General features: G+C 35.1%; 2 protein-coding genes across 3 annotated transcripts; both read left to right on the plus strand.

Moving 5' to 3' along the window:
* Positions 1 to 277: 277 nt before the first annotated feature.
* LOC104102633 (pentatricopeptide repeat-containing protein At4g30825, chloroplastic) lies at positions 278 to 4,259 on the plus strand. Its single transcript, XM_009610395.4, has 2 exons — positions 278 to 3,296; positions 3,874 to 4,259. Exon 1 carries the CDS (start codon positions 415 to 417, stop codon positions 3,235 to 3,237), a length of 2,823 nt encoding a protein of 940 aa, XP_009608690.1. The 5' UTR covers positions 278 to 414; the 3' UTR covers positions 3,238 to 3,296; positions 3,874 to 4,259.
* Positions 4,260 to 7,969: 3,710 nt separating this feature from the next.
* On the plus strand, positions 7,970 to 16,337 carry LOC104102634 (V-type proton ATPase subunit H). 2 transcript variants are annotated; one of them, XM_009610397.4, is made up of 12 exons: positions 7,970 to 8,177; positions 10,398 to 10,541; positions 11,104 to 11,229; positions 11,849 to 11,951; positions 12,023 to 12,095; positions 13,101 to 13,166; positions 13,262 to 13,379; positions 13,813 to 13,974; positions 14,176 to 14,301; positions 14,441 to 14,566; positions 14,916 to 15,095; positions 15,836 to 16,337. In XM_009610397.4, the coding sequence occupies exons 2-12, from the start codon at positions 10,506 to 10,508 to the stop codon at positions 16,082 to 16,084; spliced, it is 1,365 nt and encodes a 454-aa protein (XP_009608692.1). In that variant the 5' UTR covers positions 7,970 to 8,177; positions 10,398 to 10,505; the 3' UTR covers positions 16,085 to 16,337. The 2 variants fall into 2 exon arrangements, with proteins under 2 accessions (XP_009608692.1, XP_009608693.1); XM_009610398.4 differs by having other exon boundaries at positions 8,058 to 8,177; positions 10,429 to 10,541.
* Positions 16,338 to 18,905: the final 2,568 nt, after the last annotated feature.

The following is an 18,905-nucleotide window of genomic DNA, read 5'->3' on the forward strand; positions in this document are numbered from 1 at the left end:
AAACCCCCCACAGCAACAAGACACAAATGAAAAGGGACTGCTGCAACTAGTCCCATTGTCTGTTTCTAACACCACCACTAGATAAAACTCTCAAATCAAAATCCCAAAATCCTCCACTCCACTGCTTCACTACTTCACTTTCCATTATCCTCTAAATAGCTTTCATTCCCCTTTTCATTTTCTGCTCCATATTCAAGGTAAGCCTTTTAAAAACTCAATCTTGATAACACCCACCAACCCCTTTTAGCTAACTTTTTACTTTGTTTTATAAATTTGGAATAGCCCTTTAAAAATCTAATCTTAATAATTCCCCACCAACCCCTTTTAGCTGAATTGTGACTATTTTCTAATAAAGTTTGAATCTTGATGAATTAATGCTGAAGTTATTAGCTTTTCTTGAGGCCACTTTGATTCATGGCCTCTTTGAAATTGTCTTTTTATGTAGACAAGTCATGGGAATCCAAGAAACTTAATTTTAAAGTGAAAGCTTCGAACTTTACTGATTCTAAGTGTTTGGTTCCTTCATTTTTGGGTTGTGGATATGTTGGTGGTGCATTTGTGGTTAACCCCTTTTGTAGTTTGAAGCACATTAGAGTTTCAAGATTAGAAACTGAGGATTTAGAGATTTCTCAGTTGAGTTTAGATGGTGAAAGGGTAGAGAATTTTGAAGGTGATTTAGGAAATGAGAGTTTGGTTTCTGAAAGATTAAATCTTGGTGGGGTTTCTCAGAAAGGGAAGTTTAATGTTTGGAAGAGATTTAGGAGGGTCAAGAGGGTAGCGAACGACTCGAAATATAGGTCTAGTTTCAGAGAGAAAGATAGGAATCATGGAATGCAAGAAAAACCCAAGGTTGTGTTTGATGAAATTAGTGAGGAGAATGTGATAGATAGTCAAAATGGGGTTGATTTTGATGCTGGGAATATCGGGTCTGACTCGAGTTTCGAACGCTGCAATGCGATATTGAAACAACTCGAAAGTGGTGACGATGGGAAAGCGTTGAGTTTTTTCCGATGGATGCAGAAAAATGGGAAATTAAAGCAAAATATTGCTGCCTATAATTTGATACTCCGTGTCTTAGGGAGAAGAGGGGACTGGGATGGTGCGGAGGCTATGGTTAAGGAAATGAGTCTGGAGTCGGGTTGTGAGCTTACGTATCAGGTTTTCAATACCCTTATTTATGCTTGCTATAAGAAAGGGCTCGTGGAGTTGGGTGCTAAATGGTTCCACATGATGTTGGAGAACGGAGTTCAGCCAAACATAGCAACTTTTGGTATGCTAATGGCTCTATATCAGAAAGGTTGGAATGTTGAGGAAGCAGAATTCACATTTTCAAAGATGAGGAGTCTCAAAATTATGTGCCAATCTGCATATTCAGCTATGTTGACTATATATACGCGAATGCGATTGTATGATAAAGCGGAAAAAATCATTGGCTTTTTGAGGGAAGATGAAATAGTTCTGAATTTCGAGAATTGGTTGGTTCTGCTCAATGCTTACTGTCAACAAGGCAAGTTAGTCGAGGCTGAGAAGGTCTTAGCTTCTATGAAGCAATCTGGTTTTTCGCCAAATATAGTTGCATACAACACGTTGATCACTGGATACGGGAAGATTTCCAACATGCGTGCTGCACAACGCTTGTTTGGTGGTCTTAAAAGAGTCGGCGTGGAGCCTGATGAAACAACCTACAGGTCTATGATTGAAGGGTGGGGCCGTGCAGACAATTATGAGGAGGCAAGGAGATACTATGTGGAACTGAAAAGAATCGGACACAAACCAAACTCGTCTAATTTGTACACGATGCTGAATTTACAAGTGAAGCATGGAGATGAAGAGAATGTTGTTAGAACTCTTGAGGAAATGATGCACTCTGGCAGCGAAAAGTCAACCGTCCTTGGCATTCTTTTGCAAGCATACGAGAAGCTTGAATGCGTTCACAAAGTTCCTTTGATTTTGAGAGGTTCTTTATATGATCATGTTTTGAAAAACCAGATATCTTGTTCGAGTCTGGTAATGGCTTATGTGGAAAACAGCATGATAGATGATGCATTAACAGTTTTAAGGGAAAAACGGTGGGAGGATGCTTTATTTGAGGACAACTTGTACCATTTGTTAATTTGCTCGTGTAAAGATTTCGAATATCCAGAGAATGCTGTGAAAGTGTTCACTTGTATGCCGAAATCTTATAAGCCGAACTTACACATAATATGCACTATGATAGACATTTACAGTACAATCAACGATTTTGCTGAAGCTGAAAAGCTTTATCTAATGTTGAAAAATTCAGATGTTAAACTGGACATGATAACTTTTAGTGTTGTGGTAAGGATGTATGTAAAATCTGGAGCTTTAGAAGAAGCTTGCTCTGTGTTGGATGCAATGGAGAAACAAAAGAACATTGTTCCAGACACATATTTGCTCCGTGATATGCTCCGGATCTACCAGCGATGTGACAAGCAGGTCAAATTGGCGGATCTTTACTACAAACTTGTGAAAAGAGGAGTCATTTGGGATCAGGAAATGTACAGCTGTGTCATAAACTGTTGCGCTCGTGCATTGCCAGTTGATGAGCTTTCAAGGCTTTTTGACGAGATGCTTAAACATGGATTTTTACCCAATACAGTCACCTTCAATGTTATGCTTGACGTTTATGGAAAGTCGAGGCTCTTCAAAAGGGCAAGAGAAGTTTTCTCGATGGCTAAAAAGCGTGGTTTGGCTGATGTTATCTCTTACAACACACTCATAGCTGCATATGGAAGAAGCAAAGACTTCAAGAATATGTCATCAACCGTCAAGAAAATGCATTTCAATGGCTTTTCGGTTTCTCTTGAAGCTTACAATTGTATGTTGGATGCCTATGGGAAAGAAGGACAAATGGAGAAATTCCGTAATATCTTGCAAAGACTGAAGGAATCCGGTCATTCTTCTGATCATTACACCTATAACATTATGATAAACATTTATGGTGAGTTTGGGTGGATTGAAGAAGTTGCAAATGTACTGACTGAATTGAAAGAATCAGGAATTGGACCTGATTTGTGCAGCTATAACACATTAATAAAGGCATACGGAATTGCTGGTATGGTTGAAAGTGCAGTAGATTTGGTCAAGGAAATGCGCAAAAATGGAATTGAACCTGATCGAATAACCTACGCTAACCTAATCAATGCATTACGGAAAAATGATATGTTTCTCGAGGCTGTTAAGTGGTCTTTATGGATGAAGCAGATTGGATTATAAGATCCAATCTGAGAATATTGCTGTTATTCATCGTGGCTCACCTCATCTCCAGTTAAAAGGTAATACTCAATATACACACAGATGTTCATATTGATCTTGAATTGTACTGTATAATTTCTTGTTGACTGCAAGTGTCCAACCTGCTATATTTTCTGCCACCGGAAATGCACCTTCCCATGAAGTAGTTTGCATCCACTACTCCCTCCGTCCCAATTTATGTGACAGTGTTTGGTTGTGCAAGGAGTTTAAGAAAGAAGGAAGACTTTTGAAACTTGTGGTCTAAAACAAGCCATAGAAATTTGTGTGGCTAGAAATCATCTCATTAAGGGTAAAACAGAAAATTTAAATTTGATTTGTTACTAAATATAGCAATGTGTCATTCTTTTGTTACTGACTAAAAACGTCACATGAAATTGGGACAGATGGAGTAATATATTTGGCATATTTTATTGCTGTATAACCTAGAGTAAGACTGCGGAACTTTTACGAGCTCATGCAAATGTTAGTATCTAAACTGATTCATAAAGGATTTTAAGTGTTTTCACCTGCTGACTTGCTTATAACTCGTGTAACTGCATGTCTTTCAATGCCAATTTCTCTACTTATTAACAGTGTGATTCATTTTGGCCTTTTCAGGTCTAAGGCTTGTATTTTCTTGTATAGTTGACACTATAGTTTCCGGCGAAGCTTTTACTGTGTAACCTGGAGTATCAGCGATGCTGGCTTCGCATGCTACAGCAGGTCGTAGAAGACCACAGATATGCAGTCGTCTGCTTGCGCACAATTTGTGCAACATATTTTAAAGCAACTGTGTATTATTGTCCCATAATACACCGGTTAAGTTAGTGTATAGTTGTAACTGTTTCAAGAGAGAAGATAGATCATCTTTATCTTCAGGAAGTCATCTCTCTGTTGTAATAAATCAAAATGGTAAAGGCTCTAAACCTTTTAGAGTGTATTAGCTGCTATATAACTGAGCCATTTTTGGTATAGTTTCAATAAAAATCTCTGCCATTTTGTTATCTCCATTTGAAGTTCATTTCTCTTAAGTATCAAAATGAGAGTTTTCATTATGAATTTTAGAGTTGAAGCCAAAATCTAAGGGGGAAGTACACAAATAGCCATTTTTAGGATTGCTATTTAGCCAATATTTATTTTGTCCTGAAAAATTCTTAACTTCGGGAATTTGTGTTCTGAAAAATTGAAATTCGGGACACACTAGTTAGTTTCTAAAGAGCAGTCCTCTAGAATGGCTACTTGGTGTCATTTCTACAAATTCTAAGGGTGTAGGTGGGGCAGCCCAAGACAATTATCCTTATGATACCTTTATATATCTTATGTGACCTATGATTGTGAGAATGAGTTTCCCAAATGTGAAATTCAACAAACATTTAAGACAGTGAGTTAAGTAACCTAAAAAACTATTATAAATCTTGATTGATGCTCGATATGGGACATTATGCAACTCAACAACCATAACAAGTGGCTTCCTTTTTTGCATTTAAAGGTGTGACCTAGCAATCAATGAAATAGGTAAAACGAGGAAAAATCAGGGTCAAATTTTAACAGGGATAAAATAACACTTGGTAATTTCTTCGGATATGCTTAATTCTTGGTGGGCTGGTTAAGACCTCATCTTTATACAATTAAATATGACTTTCCTTTTTTTCGTTTTCCCTTTTGTGAAAATATATGATGTTTGACTGGTGTTGGTGTTATCTTCAATTTCTTCTTGTTGTTGATTTGTGTCCTAAATTAGAGAGCCATCTTGAGAGATTTTTTTCGTTATAACTATCTGGTATTCGGAACTCACTGACCCGACTAATTCAGATTCACATCACGTACAGTCAATTCAAGGAGAAAACGATCTTTATCATGAATTTCTTCGTTCTCAAGGCTCGAATCCGAAACCTCTTGTCAGGGCGAAGGATCCGTCCATTCCACTACATCTTTTGGTGATGACTATTTGTTGTACGGAATTCGTAACCTCATGTTATAGTTTTCCTTATAGACATCTTGCTTTTTTGCCTAGTAAAAAGTAATTAGATTTTCTTTTTTGCTAATTTTCACATATTCTTGCTTTCTATATCATCCTTTGCTCACCAAGTCAATAGCCCGTGGCCTTATAAGAAGTCTACAGCGGCAGTTAGCTCAGGTCGAAGCAAGATGCCATCGGGCGTTCAACATGTAGTCTCACGATCTGGTATTTATGCCCAGATATTGTCATTGTATACTCCCGTGGGTCGCCGTCAGGTAAAGGAGGACACTGGGCGAGATCTATATATATAAATACATGTCACGCGTTTATTGAATTAATGTGAATACCGAATGCGAGTAGATTTTTACACTAACATAAACCTAGCACTTGTACATAATGCAAGTTTAGAGATCAAATTCACCTTAGCCAAAAGTCAATATCATAATGCCATTGGACGTTCAACATGTAATTTCACGATCTGGTACTCATGCCCCGACATTAGCATTGTATAATCGCGAGGGTCGCTGCTTGGGGAAGGAGGGGAATACTGTGTGATCTATATACAAACATATGTCATGCATTTATTGGATTGGTATAAATATAAACCTATTTTGCACTAGTACAAATTTATAGTTCAAATTCGCCTTCGCCAAAAGTCAATATCATGATTTTACGGTACCAAGTAATTAAAAAAAATTGACTCAAGTTTAGACCCATCATATTTGTTCCTAATTATTTCTTAAGTTTTAATTTTAAGCTACATATAGAGTTTTTTCTTTATACCTGCTACTTTTACACGATTGCCATAAAAACTTTTGAAATTTTGTTTTTTAGATACAATTAATACTGGTTATATGCAATTGTAATTTGACATGTTAAAAGCTCAACTTTTTAGAATAATAACGTACTCGTACGTAATATTGAAACTACTTTATGAATATTTTTACACTTTTGCTCTCCTTAACAGCTTTTGGAAATTGCACGTGTTAAAAGTTCAACTACTTTATGCATATTGTTACCTTTTGAAATTTGAACTATTAAACTCTTGGCCTCTGTAACAAGGCTAAATGTAGCTTCTGAAAATTGCGATTGAATTCATTTCCTTTAGTAAGTGTAAAGACAAGCCAAAAAGAAACAGTATCATATAAAATATTAGTATCACTTGGGGTAAATTTATAGTTTTATTACTAAAGGAAAAGAAAACAATATTTGTAGATTCATTATTTAAAGTAAGTTAATGTGAAGTACCACTGCAACTACTACTCGTTATAATACACATGAATTTTAATTTTTTTATTGGATTTTATTACTTAATATAACTCGAGGAGAAAATAACGAGTATATTTACATTCATTAAAAAAGAAGTACATTCACCAATATCTTTGAGACATGACTAGGAAAAGAACTAACATGTCAATCGATGTTTTTTCTCGAGGAAATGATGAAGGCTTGAAAAAATCGATAAAATAATAATATCCAAAATTAATTGAAAACTTGAACTCAGTTTAATTGAGTTGAAGTTTTTATTTTTTAATCGATCGATTAATCTCACGTAACAACAAGCAACCTAGTTAATGTTGTTTAATTAGGTTGTCACATGAGATAACAATGTCACAAATGTTCTCATATTCATGTCACAATCATTGGTATCAAAATTGATATTTCCATCTTATAACAGGGGCTAAAAACTTAATATAACTTCAAATCCAATAATGGATCAAAAGGATTTCGAAAAATAGGGGCAAAGTATTTGAAATTGCCAAAAGGGGAATAAGAAAAATGGTCCTTTATGTTTGCAGTAGGCTTAAAATAATTCTTAAATATAACTGTGAGCAGTTTTGATCCTTTAAATTTGCTAAATATAAAGCACTTTTGATTTTCGTTAAATATTTTATATTAAATTTAATGAGAACGGTAAAAATAAAAATGATTTAACGGAAACACCGAGTAGGATTCAATGTCAAATTCCCACCACGCACGATAAGTGAAAGTTTGTGCGAATGGATTTAAATAAAATAATAATAATTTAATGAAAACTCACATTTGAAGGTGTAGTTTTTATTGTTTCTGCTATTTTTAGTCTATTTTTTGAAGTATGGTGTAATTTTTTGAAGTGTAATTTCTACTCTGGTCTATTTTTAGAATTTGACAAGATCTTTCTAGAATTTGACAAGATCTTTCTGATATTTCTAGTTAAATCACTTTTTTACTTCCTATAAATCTAAATGGTAGCCCGATGTATGAAGGCATCAATGACTAATTTTACGACTTAAACCCATAACCTATAAGTCATACAGAAACGACTTTACTATTCGTCAAAGGTTTCCCATTCAACTAGAATAGCAAAACTTATTCAAAGGAGACAAATGTTCACTTTTAAAATTTAAGGTCTATTTTATACCTACTTAAAAATAAGGCATAATACATAAACAAGCCCTCAAATTTGGCCTCAACTGGCAAATATGCGCTCTAATTTTGGGTGTGCACAAGTAGGCACTTCAATTTGTCTCCACTTTATCAGTTGCACACTTCAACTTATAAAATGATCATGTAGGCACATCCAAAATTTACGTGTTTAACTTTATACAAGTTGAGGTACCTATTTGTGTATATCCAAAGTTAGGGGCATAATTGCTAGCTGATGCTAAGTTTGAGTGCCAGTTTATGTATTATGCCTAAAAGTAATGGACCATGTTTGTCAATGTTCTTTTCTTTTCCTCTCTTTGTCACTACATTACACGTGAAAATTGGACTAGAAATTGCTTGATTGCCTCTTTACTCCCCTTTTATAATTCGCTTTTTCTATGGTCCTCCTCTTTCCTCTATTTTGATCTCACCTTCTCTCTCCCCCCCCCCCCCAGCCCACAAGATTTGAAGCCTACGTGCACACCCTTATACTGAGATCACCTTTTTCTGTTCAAATCACATTCGTCTCCTACTCTGTCCACTTCCACGTGATACGGTAATTATATCTCCAATCTCTTTTCTCTGTTAATTTCAGTGTAAATCTCTTCCAAATGGACAAATTTTTTCTGGGTTTATCTTTTAATTTACAATTTTACTTTTGGATCTTGGATTTTATTAGGAATTGCTGATTCTGGGTTTTAATCAATTTATGGGAATAAAGTTTAAATCTAGCCGTGGTTTGATAATGGTGTTTGTTAATGTATGTATTGCTTACCCCAATTGGCAGAATTTTCTGGGGTTTTTGTTTGATTGGCTATTGTAGTCTTGGATCTTAGATTTTGGCCGGGGGAATTGGGTATTTGCTTATTCCTTATTTGGTGATTGTTTTATGTGAATAAAGTTTGAATTTTGAAGTAGTGAACTTAATTAGGTTGAAAGTTAGTTAGTGGAGAATGTCGTGATTTGAAGTGATTGAATCAGTGATTTATTATGCTATTTTCTGGGTTTGTTCGGATCAGTGATGTTGACTTTTACTTATTTACTAAGTAGTGAGATGAATGTTGAAACCTGTAGCAGTGAGATTTTGGGGTCAACTGTCTTGGTCCCTGTGTAATCTTGTGGTTTCTGTCTAAGCTTTGACCTTACTTCTTTAGTCGTTCCTCGAACTTCTGTGACGATCTCCATGATTGAATCAGAAATTTTCTGCTTCAACTTTTCGATTTGTGCACTGTCAATCTGGAGGGTCTATCGGAAACATCCTCTTTGCCTTTCCAGGGTAGGGGTAGGGGTAAGGCTTCTTACATCCCAACCTCCCCAAACTCCACTTGTGGGAATACACTGGGTTTGTTGTTGTTGTTGTTGTTGTTGTTGTTGTTGTTGTTGTTGCACTGTCAATCTAAAATACAGTGCCTTATCACTTTTAGGTTCTTTTGTTGATAGAAAAGTTAAGGTATTTTATAATAAAAGCACCAACGTAGTGCTTTGTACACGGAGATATATGCAGAATTTTAGAGAAGGCAGGGAACTCAATTAGTCTAACTTTTCTTATACATTGCTTACAACGTCAGATTTACTCCAAAAGAACAGAAGATGAAGACATAAGCCTTTCAGTTGCTGAATTGTCTATCTTAATCCTCCATTTCAATTTAAGTGTCTTAGTTTGACTAGGCATAGAGTTTAAGAAAATAAGGGAGAATTTTGAATCTTGTGGCCTAAAACTAAAGATGTGTGTAATGTACCAAAATTCCCTTTGAATCTTGAGGTTTTAAATAGGCCATTTAGAATATTGGAATTGGAGACTTACTAAATATAGAAAGAGGCATTCTTTTTGAAATAGACTAAAAAGGAAATTAAGAAACTTAAATTGAAACGGAGGGAGTAGTTGGTATCTTGTTGATGGATTTTTTCTTCCATTGTGTTCTATTTTTAACTAAGTTTGTAGATGAGATAACCATGCTATTATTAAATCTTTTACCACATTAGGGAGACATTTTCTGCTCGAATTGATCCTCAATTATTTGGTTGATTTACTTTGGCAGTTGCTAACCTAAAGAACTGCCTAAAAACTGTAATGAAGTACAAGTCAATTTCAAGTCTAATGAGGTGGATTTGGTCATTCCTTTGGTAATATATAGACTTTATGGACTCAATAGAGAGCGATAGGTCTAAACTCTCAAAATAAAGTCAGTGATTGATTCCTTGAAAGGTTAAGGATTAGTAATCATTTTCAGAGATCGAATGGACTCGGTCTTGTACATACACGAGGAAGGTGATCAAAACAGCAAGATAATGGGTTCTTCTTTCTTTTATCACTTAGAAGCCATGTGAGATGAAGTCTCATGTGCGGTTTTGAATGAGAGTAAGAAGTGAGAATCCTCTTTTCGAATCTGAATCTCCCAAAGTAGCTGCTTCAGCTTTAGCCACTCGAAATTTCGGTCTCAGCCCTAGGTGGAACAGTGGAAGTCAGTTATATTATAGTTAAAATTTTGAGTTATGTATTGTTTCAGGTACAGTTAACTGCCTTTTGATAGGTTAAAAGTGCACTTGGATCAAATATCCAAATTAATAGTACCTCCGTTCTCACAATTGAATTAAAACAAGATAGATTGATGCGATTGAATTGTTGACAGTAAAGCTCAATTAGTATTTTTGGGGTTCTCTTTTCAGCTTTGTTTTCTGTATTTGTTGCAATATTCGTTTTTCTTCCTAGGAAAACATTTATATATCCTGTGTCTAATTGGCATCTTTTAAATGTGTGGAACCTATAACCTGTCAGGTTTTGAGGCATTTCTTTGGAATCTATACAGAATAGAGGAAACCCAATCCAGATTCTGGTTATTCGGTTAGAGGCTAAAGGATTTTAGATTTGAAAAGCTTAGTCACAATGCCAATGGAGAACGCTGAGCTTACTACAGAGCAGGTAATATCACATGCATAAGCACGATAACGAAGCTACATTATGCATAAGCACATTGAATAACATACAATTTTGGAGTGATAACTAGCTTGGATAATTATCACGGCCATCATAGTAAAAATGCATCACGGGATCTACATCTCTTAGTCTTAGCAGTTAGTTAGAATAGTATGTCAACATGAAAAAACACTACCGGAAAGAATTCTGTGCATTTAATGATAGATGAAGATACTTTTGGTTGCCAAATTTTTTAATGGATTGGCTATGGTGTCTATTTTGATTTTCATGTGGTCTAAAGGGGATAGAATTTGTACTTTCGGGATTTTCTTTTGTGGACTGTTCGTCATGGTTATCTTTGGATTTGGTGGAAGAACAATGGAATATCCTTTTTCTTCATCTTTTATCATTTTTACTGACTATGTCAGCTATTGATAAACAAAAGCTTTATTTCTTTTCGGTTGTGGGGAAAACGGGGTGGGGGGAAAAACTGTAAAGAAATAGTCATCAACTGGGTCTTTTAGCACAGCTGATTGTTTAATAACATTTTTATGTCCTATTTTCTAAGGTTTTGAGGAGGGATATCCCATGGGAGACATACATGACCACAAAGCTGGTCACAGGAACAGGTTTTCAACTGTTGCGGCGCTATGACAAGAAGGCAGAAAGTTACAAAGCCCAATTGCTGGATGATGTAACATTTCTCACTCGAGTTCTCGTTGGCTATGAATTACATTTTGGTTGAAAACAAAGTCTAATTCATGCATCTTGTACTTACGCTACCACTTTCTGCTGAATTACTCTTGTTTTTAGGTATAGTTCTTCTAAATTTCATATGGAGCAGGTCTAGATGTGGTAGTGTAAATTTTTCTTTTCGCATACCAATGACTATATGGAGTAGCTGTTAGTTGGGAAGTAAAGATAACATTGTCATCACCAATCTCTCCTTTATTAATCAATTCTGGCATACACCTGGCTCCCACATATATTTATTGTCTGAATTTTTTGGCCTTGTAGTATATTGGTTGGTCTCTTCATTTTCCAGAGTTCATTGTTACTTTGAAATAGTCATTTATAATCAGCATCATCTTGTTTTAGGATAAATGTATTTTTAGACATTATCAAGCTTTTTCCGAGTTACAGGCTTTTTCATGGGGTGTATGTGGGGAATGGAGTTCTTGCTACTGCTGATGTCTAAGGATTCCTATTTGTAGATTTTGTTTTTGGGTGCTTGGCCAACCTCTCAAGCTTTTGATTGTCTTATAACGGTCTCAGTTTTAGATACTCTTATAAAATGGATGCAATTATTACAGGATGGTCCAGGTTATGTCCGCGTCTTTGTTACCATATTACGTGACATCTTCAAGGAAGAAACCGTGGAATATGTTTTGGCTTTGATTGATGAAATGCTTACAGGTAATTGGAGAAAATGTAACTTTTAAAGTTCCTTTGACAAGTTGACTAATGTATTGCTTATTTCTTGGCAGCTAACCCGAAAAGAGCAAGACTATTCCACGATAACAGTCTTGCAGATGAAGATACCTATGAGCCTTTCCTCAGGCAATACTCTTCAACCTTTTTTAACTTTTTGGTCTTTACTCCTTTCAATGCAAGGTGCCTGCTGTCCTTTGCATGCACCCCTTCACTTGCCTTCATCCTATGTCTACAAATATCGGCAGATGTTAACAAATCTACCTCCCTTTTTCTGTACATTTATATCACATTATATGTATCAACTCATGCTATTATTATAGATCACATCTGCTGTGCCCTTATCAAAAAAAGGAAAAAAGATCACATCTGTTGTGTTTCTCATCTATATAGTATGCAGGTAGCAGTTGTTTAATTTTATGGTTCTGTAGTATGTTGCAAGTGTGCAAATTTGCAATATTTTTTTTTGGATAACCATGGTGTCCGAATCTTCTTGCACACACCTCGACTTATTCTACGGGATACCTGCTACTTTCCACCAGCAACAGGTACCAGGTACCTGTGTCCACCAAGGCTTGGACAGATTTAGAGTCAAAAGGAAAAAATGTTAAACTTGTGTTCTCCCATATCCTAATTCACTCGACCCACTTTCTCTTTTATTTGTCCCGTTCTGCTTCATCTTTTATGCCTTTTAAGTTCCCTACTTTCCATTTTATAAGATAACTTAAATACGACAGCACACAAGCTTTTCTTAAGCGAAAGAATTTGTTATTAAGATTTCATGCCTTAATCGGAAAATGTTGGTGTACAAAACAAAGTCAGGATAACTTTACCTCGACTCTATTGATAGTACAGGTGACACACAGCTATTATTTTCCCTTCCACGCTGAAGAAAGCATTTAGTTTATTAGTCATGATAAACAGAGATTATAATGTTGAAATGATAAATAGAAACACGAAAACACATATATATATAGGTTGTTGAAAAAAGGTGATACCTTGTTGTATCTCGGAGTTCTCTGTTTTCTCCTTTTTCTTTCCCCAACTGTTAATCCTTATAAATAACCCAAGATTGTGTACTCATTCTTTCCGTAATATTCCTTTTCTCTTTCTAAAGATGAGTTAATTTTCCAGATTGCTCTGGAAAGGTAATTGGTTCATACAAGAAAAGAGCTGTAAGATTCTGTCTTTGATTGTGAGGTAATAAGGTTATAATCCCTCTCATGTCAATGATTTCAAAAGACTGAGAAGATATATGGACTTATAACTTTGTGGTTCTTTAATTACAACTCCAGTGCGAGGCCAAAAGTTCAGAATGGTGTTGACGCTAATGGAGATGCCTCGAGTTCAAAGAAGAAACTCACTACCATTGAAGATGTTCTGACTGGTCTGGTGGAGTGGCTTTGCGCACAGGTTTGTGTATATTCTTAGATTTCCACGTTTCCTTATTGCTCCACCCCGCCAAACATGCAATTACTTGGATTTGCAAACATTTCAAGAAGGATTCAGTATAAATGTCTTTAATTGTTATGGAAGTACACGTAGAGGGATAGTATTCCCAATAAAGGTCGTAGAGACAATAAGTGGTGAAATTAGATAGAAGGGGCTAGAAGCCTAGGACCATGAGGTGCGGATAAGTAGTTTAATGTGTATGAAGCATTGAAATAAATCCATTGAGTAGGAAACGGAAGCTTTTGCTTCTCATCAAGCTCTTTTCCAAACCTTACAACAGAGTTTATGGCCTATTTTTTCACTTTCAATGTAAATAATTGAGGAAAGGGGAAAGAAGCTTTGTGGAATTTAGTTTTAGCACTATGTCGATCATGATTTTCCTGTATCTATGCAGCTGAAAAAGCCTACTCATCCTACCCGTGGCATTCCTGCGACAATCAACTGCCTAGCAACTCTGTTGAAAGAGCCAGTGGTTCGATCTTCATTTGTTCGAGCCGATGGAGTGAAGTTGCTTGTTCCTTTGATTTCACCAGCATCCACCCAGCAATCTATCCAGGTTTTCTTCAGTCCTTAATGCCACATATTGCTTAACTTTATAAATTCTATTCTTGTCATGCTAGTAAGTAGCGGTGGTTGAGAGGGTTCTGTATTTCATTCAATGTATCATGCAACTCCGAATGCAACTCCGGAAGCTAGACGATAAAAGAATAATTGTTTTCTTTTTTTCTTCCTGATTTTATTTTCTTGCTTAAAACAGCTTCTCTACGAGACATGTCTATGTGTCTGGCTATTGTCTTACTATGAACCTGCAATAGAGTACTTAGCTACTTCAAGGGCCCTCCCTCGATTGATAGAAGTTGTTAAAGGTTCAACAAAGGAGAAGGTGAGCTACTTTTGTTGCTTTATCCATAATAACAATTTCTACTCCCTATTTTTATTTCTTAAATTTGATGTTTTACTTTCTACATTGGTTTTCCTTGGCTCATCACTGTTCATGGTCTGTGGTGTTTCTATAACCATAGGTCGTACGGGTTGTCATCTTGACTCTTCGGAATTTGCTTTCAAAAGGATCATTTAGTATACTGATGGTAGACTTGGGAGTGCTGCAGATTGTTCAGAGCTTGAAAGCGCAGGCTTGGAGTGATGAGGTGATGAACCGTGTTCTATGGTTTATAATCTGATAGTATATCTTAATTTATCTCTACATCATTTGCAAACAGAAAGCAGTTCCATCAAAAAATGAATTAGGACAAATGAATGCCTCACACTAGTTACATAGAGAAACAGTCGCTAAATATCATATTTCTGTTTCATTTATCTGCAAGTTTATTGCTGTCTTCAATCATCATTACACGAAGAGAGTCGCTATATTATAGCTACTTGCTCCATTCATCTCAGTGATTCGCTATATTTTGACAGTTTAACATGTTACTATGTCGTTGAACAATGAAATATTCTTTAACTTCAGACTCATAAAGTTAATTACCATATCTGTAGGATCTTTTGGACGCTCTGAATCAACTAGAAGAAGGATTGAAGGATAACATCAAGAAGCTGAGTTCATTTGATAAGTACAAGCAGGAAGTCCTTCTAGGCCATCTTGATTGGTCTCCGATGCACAAAGATCCTATATTCTGGCGCGAAAACATAAATAGTTTCGAGGAGAATGATTTCCAGGTAATACTTTGTGAATTGCAGAAATCCCCAAGCTTACATGTCGTTAAAAGGCTGTAAAGAACATTCTGCATATCAGTGTAAAATACAACACTATCTTGGTGCAACATTAACAAATGCTTTTCATCTGAACAACCAGACATTTCTGCTGGGTTCTGTTGGTGTTCAATCTTTTACTTGCTTTTACCAAGTTTATGTGCTATTCAAATCAAAAAGCTATTTTTAAATATTCATGTCTAAGTAGTAACTTCCATCAGTAGAGGTAAGCAGGTGGCCATAGAAGCGTTCATTATCGTAACATAATACTGTTTTTAACTTTAGAGAGCGAATCTTCGAATCTGTAGAACAAAGTTGTTTCTAATACTATATAAGGGGTCGTTGGTTCAGTTCTGGGATATCCCATGGGATTATCTATCCCACATCCTATATGGGATAGCTAATACCTGAAATCTCAAATTTTATACAGAGATTAGTATCCTTGTCCTGGTAACCAAACAACCCCTAAAATCTATATCGTCCCGAGGGCTTTGAGCTAGTGATAAGAGTGCAGCGTGTGATGTGTGGGTTAGATGCACGTCACAAGTTCAAATTTCGTCATAGATAAAAGCCTGGTATTTAAGTGAAGGTTAGAGGGGTGAGTCGATTATCCACCTAGTTCGAATCGCACACCCAACTGAGTCTCGGGATTTCTCGGTTATCATAAAAAATAAATTGAGACTGATATCTTTTGTGTTGTGTTGCAGATCCTGAGGGTGCTCATTACAATTTTGGACACATCAAGTGATCCAAGGACACTTGCTGTTGCTTGCTATGATCTATCACAGTTCATTCAATGCCATTCTGCTGGGCGAATTATAGTGAATGACCTCAAAGCTAAGGAGCGCGTAATGAAACTGTTGAACCACGAGAATGCAGAGGTCACGAAAAATGCCTTACTCTGTATCCAAAGGCTTTTCCTAGGTGCAAAGTATGCTAGCTTTTTGCAGGTTTAGTTCTCATCGAAGGGTTTGATTGTTCAGACGATGAAAACTAGACATATCTTGTTTATTTCATTGAAACAAAAGGAGTTTGATCGTGTTCGTGTTAATTTATTTGTTGTATCAGTATTCGAGTATTGTATCTAAGGCGTCCTCCGGATGAGATTCTCATTCCAAATAATGTTTACAGAGTTAATTTTATTTGTCCCTCCAATAAAAGAAAGTTTGTATCGACTTGTTTATCGAACAAGGGAATTGTTTTGTGATATATACTCTGGAAATTGTCCATCAAACAACTTACTAATATGTTTTTTTTTGCAGAATGAGTCTGTATTACTTATCAGGGTTTATGATGTATTGATATTATTAGGAGTCTTCTGCATAATATGTGGGTTCAAAATCTCACTGTTTTTCTTCTCTTTCCCTTTCTTGATCCTCTATGTAATAGAAGAAAAAAGGGTTGCTTTACTTCCATGGGTTTGTTTCATCTCCTGGTGGAGGGAAATGGAAAATAGAGAAGGAAAAAATATATAGAAAGAAACTATTTGGTTTATTCTATTGTTTTATACTATCGGTGTATAAAAGTTATACTATAAAAAAAATGACTAGTAAACTACAGAAAAGTATGAAAATCCATCTCATAGTAATTATTCTTTCTAATTCACTTCAAGGCTAATTTCAACGACCTAAAGAAATTATCATTTCGGGTTTAAAACGCAAAGACGAAAAAGATTGGTTTTAAAATTCATCCCACGAAAAGTTTATTTTCTAAATTCTGGGTCTTAAATCAAGTACACAAACATTTTTTGCTACTTATTTGGATTTAAAATTAAAAGAATTTATTTTCCTTGATATATTTAGATATGATATGAGTGTTAAGGTTGGAATTTCATTGCCAGACAAAAATATTAATTATGAAATTTGAATGACAAAGTTTCCTTGTACAGAAAGGCATGCAAATAATAAAAATAGAGAACAATCAACAGAAAAGTTACTATAAAAGAAAAAAAAAGGATTAAAATGTTAAAACAAAGATTCTATTTCATGATAAGCCGAAGCAAACATTCCTACAAACGAGAACTACTTGGAAATTCTAAGAAACTAAACTAACTACCCTAGAACAATTATTTTTATCAACTAACCTTAAGACAAAACCTAAAGAAAAATATGTGATCAATAAGATATTGATCCAATACTATTTCTCTTTATATCTTCAACTAATTCTTCTCTCCTTTATCTCCCTTAGGTGGAGATGGAACAGGTGGATGCATGAATGGCCATGGATGACGATGAAACCATGGATGAGGAAACTTATAACCACCAGCAGGCATAGGTGGATGCGGGAATGGCCATGCATGATGAAAACCGCCGGCTGGCATTGGCGGATGAACGAACGGCCATGGATGTGGATGATGAAACCATGGAAAATGTGGATGGAACCACGGATGGAACCAATCTAAGTCTGTATCTTGTGACGACGATGAAACAGATTTTTGCGTAGTTTCTATTTTCTCGATTGCAATACATAGGTTGAGAAGTAGAAAAATGCAAATGAGAAAAGTAAGAAAACTTTTCTTAGCCATGTTTAATAATAACAAAGAAATTTAGGGTTTGTACGAATTGTGAAAGTAGCTATGGTGGGGTTTATATAGGGTTGTATAGGAAGAGATTCATAAGCATTAGGAGAATTATTAACTTAATCGGATAATTGATTCTTTGATTTATGTTAATCATAACTTCTTAAGTGAAGTTAGTGTATTAACAGAGTTCTAGAAATACATTTAACTTGAAGATTTCTTAATATATTCAAACTCTTTATAATGTGAAAATAAAATAAATAAATTTAATAAAATGAGGATTTGTTTGGAACCAACTTCTACTATCTACTAGTTTCTACTAGTAATTGACTATCCATTTATATGAATATATAGTTTATTTTGATGCGATAGCTTATTTGGTTCGGATTTTTTGCTTAATTTAAGCCTTTGCTAAGTTAAATAAATTATATACTTCAAGTCTTCAACTAATACACACGTGCTTTTAACTAAAGATTTTAAACAGAAAATCGATATTGTAATTATCACTTTGTTTAAAAAATTAGGAACAAATATATTATTTGATGTCAATATCCTAAAGTTTAGATTCCATAATGTTTAAATCATGGACATCCATAAGGATATGGAACCTTTTAATTTTATCACAAATCTAAATTTTCTGATTTATGTAAATCGTAAGTGAAGTATAGTAATAACAGAATTCTTAAACCAAATAAAATTTTGTCAATCATAAGTTACGTTTATGATTTCCGCATCATTGTATCAAGCATTTTTGTAACATTCCGAAATTAAAGAGTTTTATTTAAACTGAAACAGAGAGAAGTACCCAATTTTGCTCTTTAACAAGCCAAAAACCATTAAAAGAAAATGGATAATTCATGTTAAAAGGAAAATTAAAATAATTAAGTTGAGTCAGAAATAAATCTCTTAGAACTTTTGCAGAAACAACATTTGAATTCCATAATACGGAGACATTCACTTCTTGTGGATCCTTTAAATGTGTTGTTTCTCCTTTCATTTTTTGTTTCTCTTCTCAAAGTTGAAGTACCTCACCATTCAAATTGGACTCTCTTCTCAATAAGGAAGACAACATATATATATATATATATATATATATATATATATATATATATATATATATATATATATTGTCACGACCTCAAATTCCCTCCGTAGGACGTCGTGATGGCACTTGGTCTGTAAGACTAGGTAAGCCTATTAATGCGGAATAAAAATAGAAATCTGAAACTTTAAATAATTGCAACTCCCAAAACCTGATA

The sequence above is a fragment of the Nicotiana tomentosiformis genome, chromosome 11 (assembly GCF_000390325.3).
Source record: "Nicotiana tomentosiformis chromosome 11, ASM39032v3, whole genome shotgun sequence".
In the NCBI taxonomy this organism is placed as follows: domain Eukaryota; kingdom Viridiplantae; phylum Streptophyta; class Magnoliopsida; order Solanales; family Solanaceae; genus Nicotiana; species Nicotiana tomentosiformis.

What these genes read in the sequence shown, in the direction of transcription:
- LOC104102633 (XM_009610395.4), top strand. Translation starts at nt 415, where the DNA reads ATGGCCTCTTTGAAATTGTCTTTTTATGTAGACAAGTCATGGGAATCC.
- LOC104102634 (XM_009610397.4), top strand. Translation starts at nt 10,506, where the DNA reads ATGCCAATGGAGAACGCTGAGCTTACTACAGAGCAG. An exon ending in TGGAGTGGCTTTGCGCACAG is followed by an intron (nt 13,380 to 13,812) that starts GTTTGTGTATAT and finishes GTATCTATGCAG; the next exon opens with CTGAAAAAGCCTACTCATCC. An exon ending in CGCAGGCTTGGAGTGATGAG is followed by an intron (nt 14,567 to 14,915) that starts GTGATGAACCGT and finishes CCATATCTGTAG; the next exon opens with GATCTTTTGGACGCTCTGAA.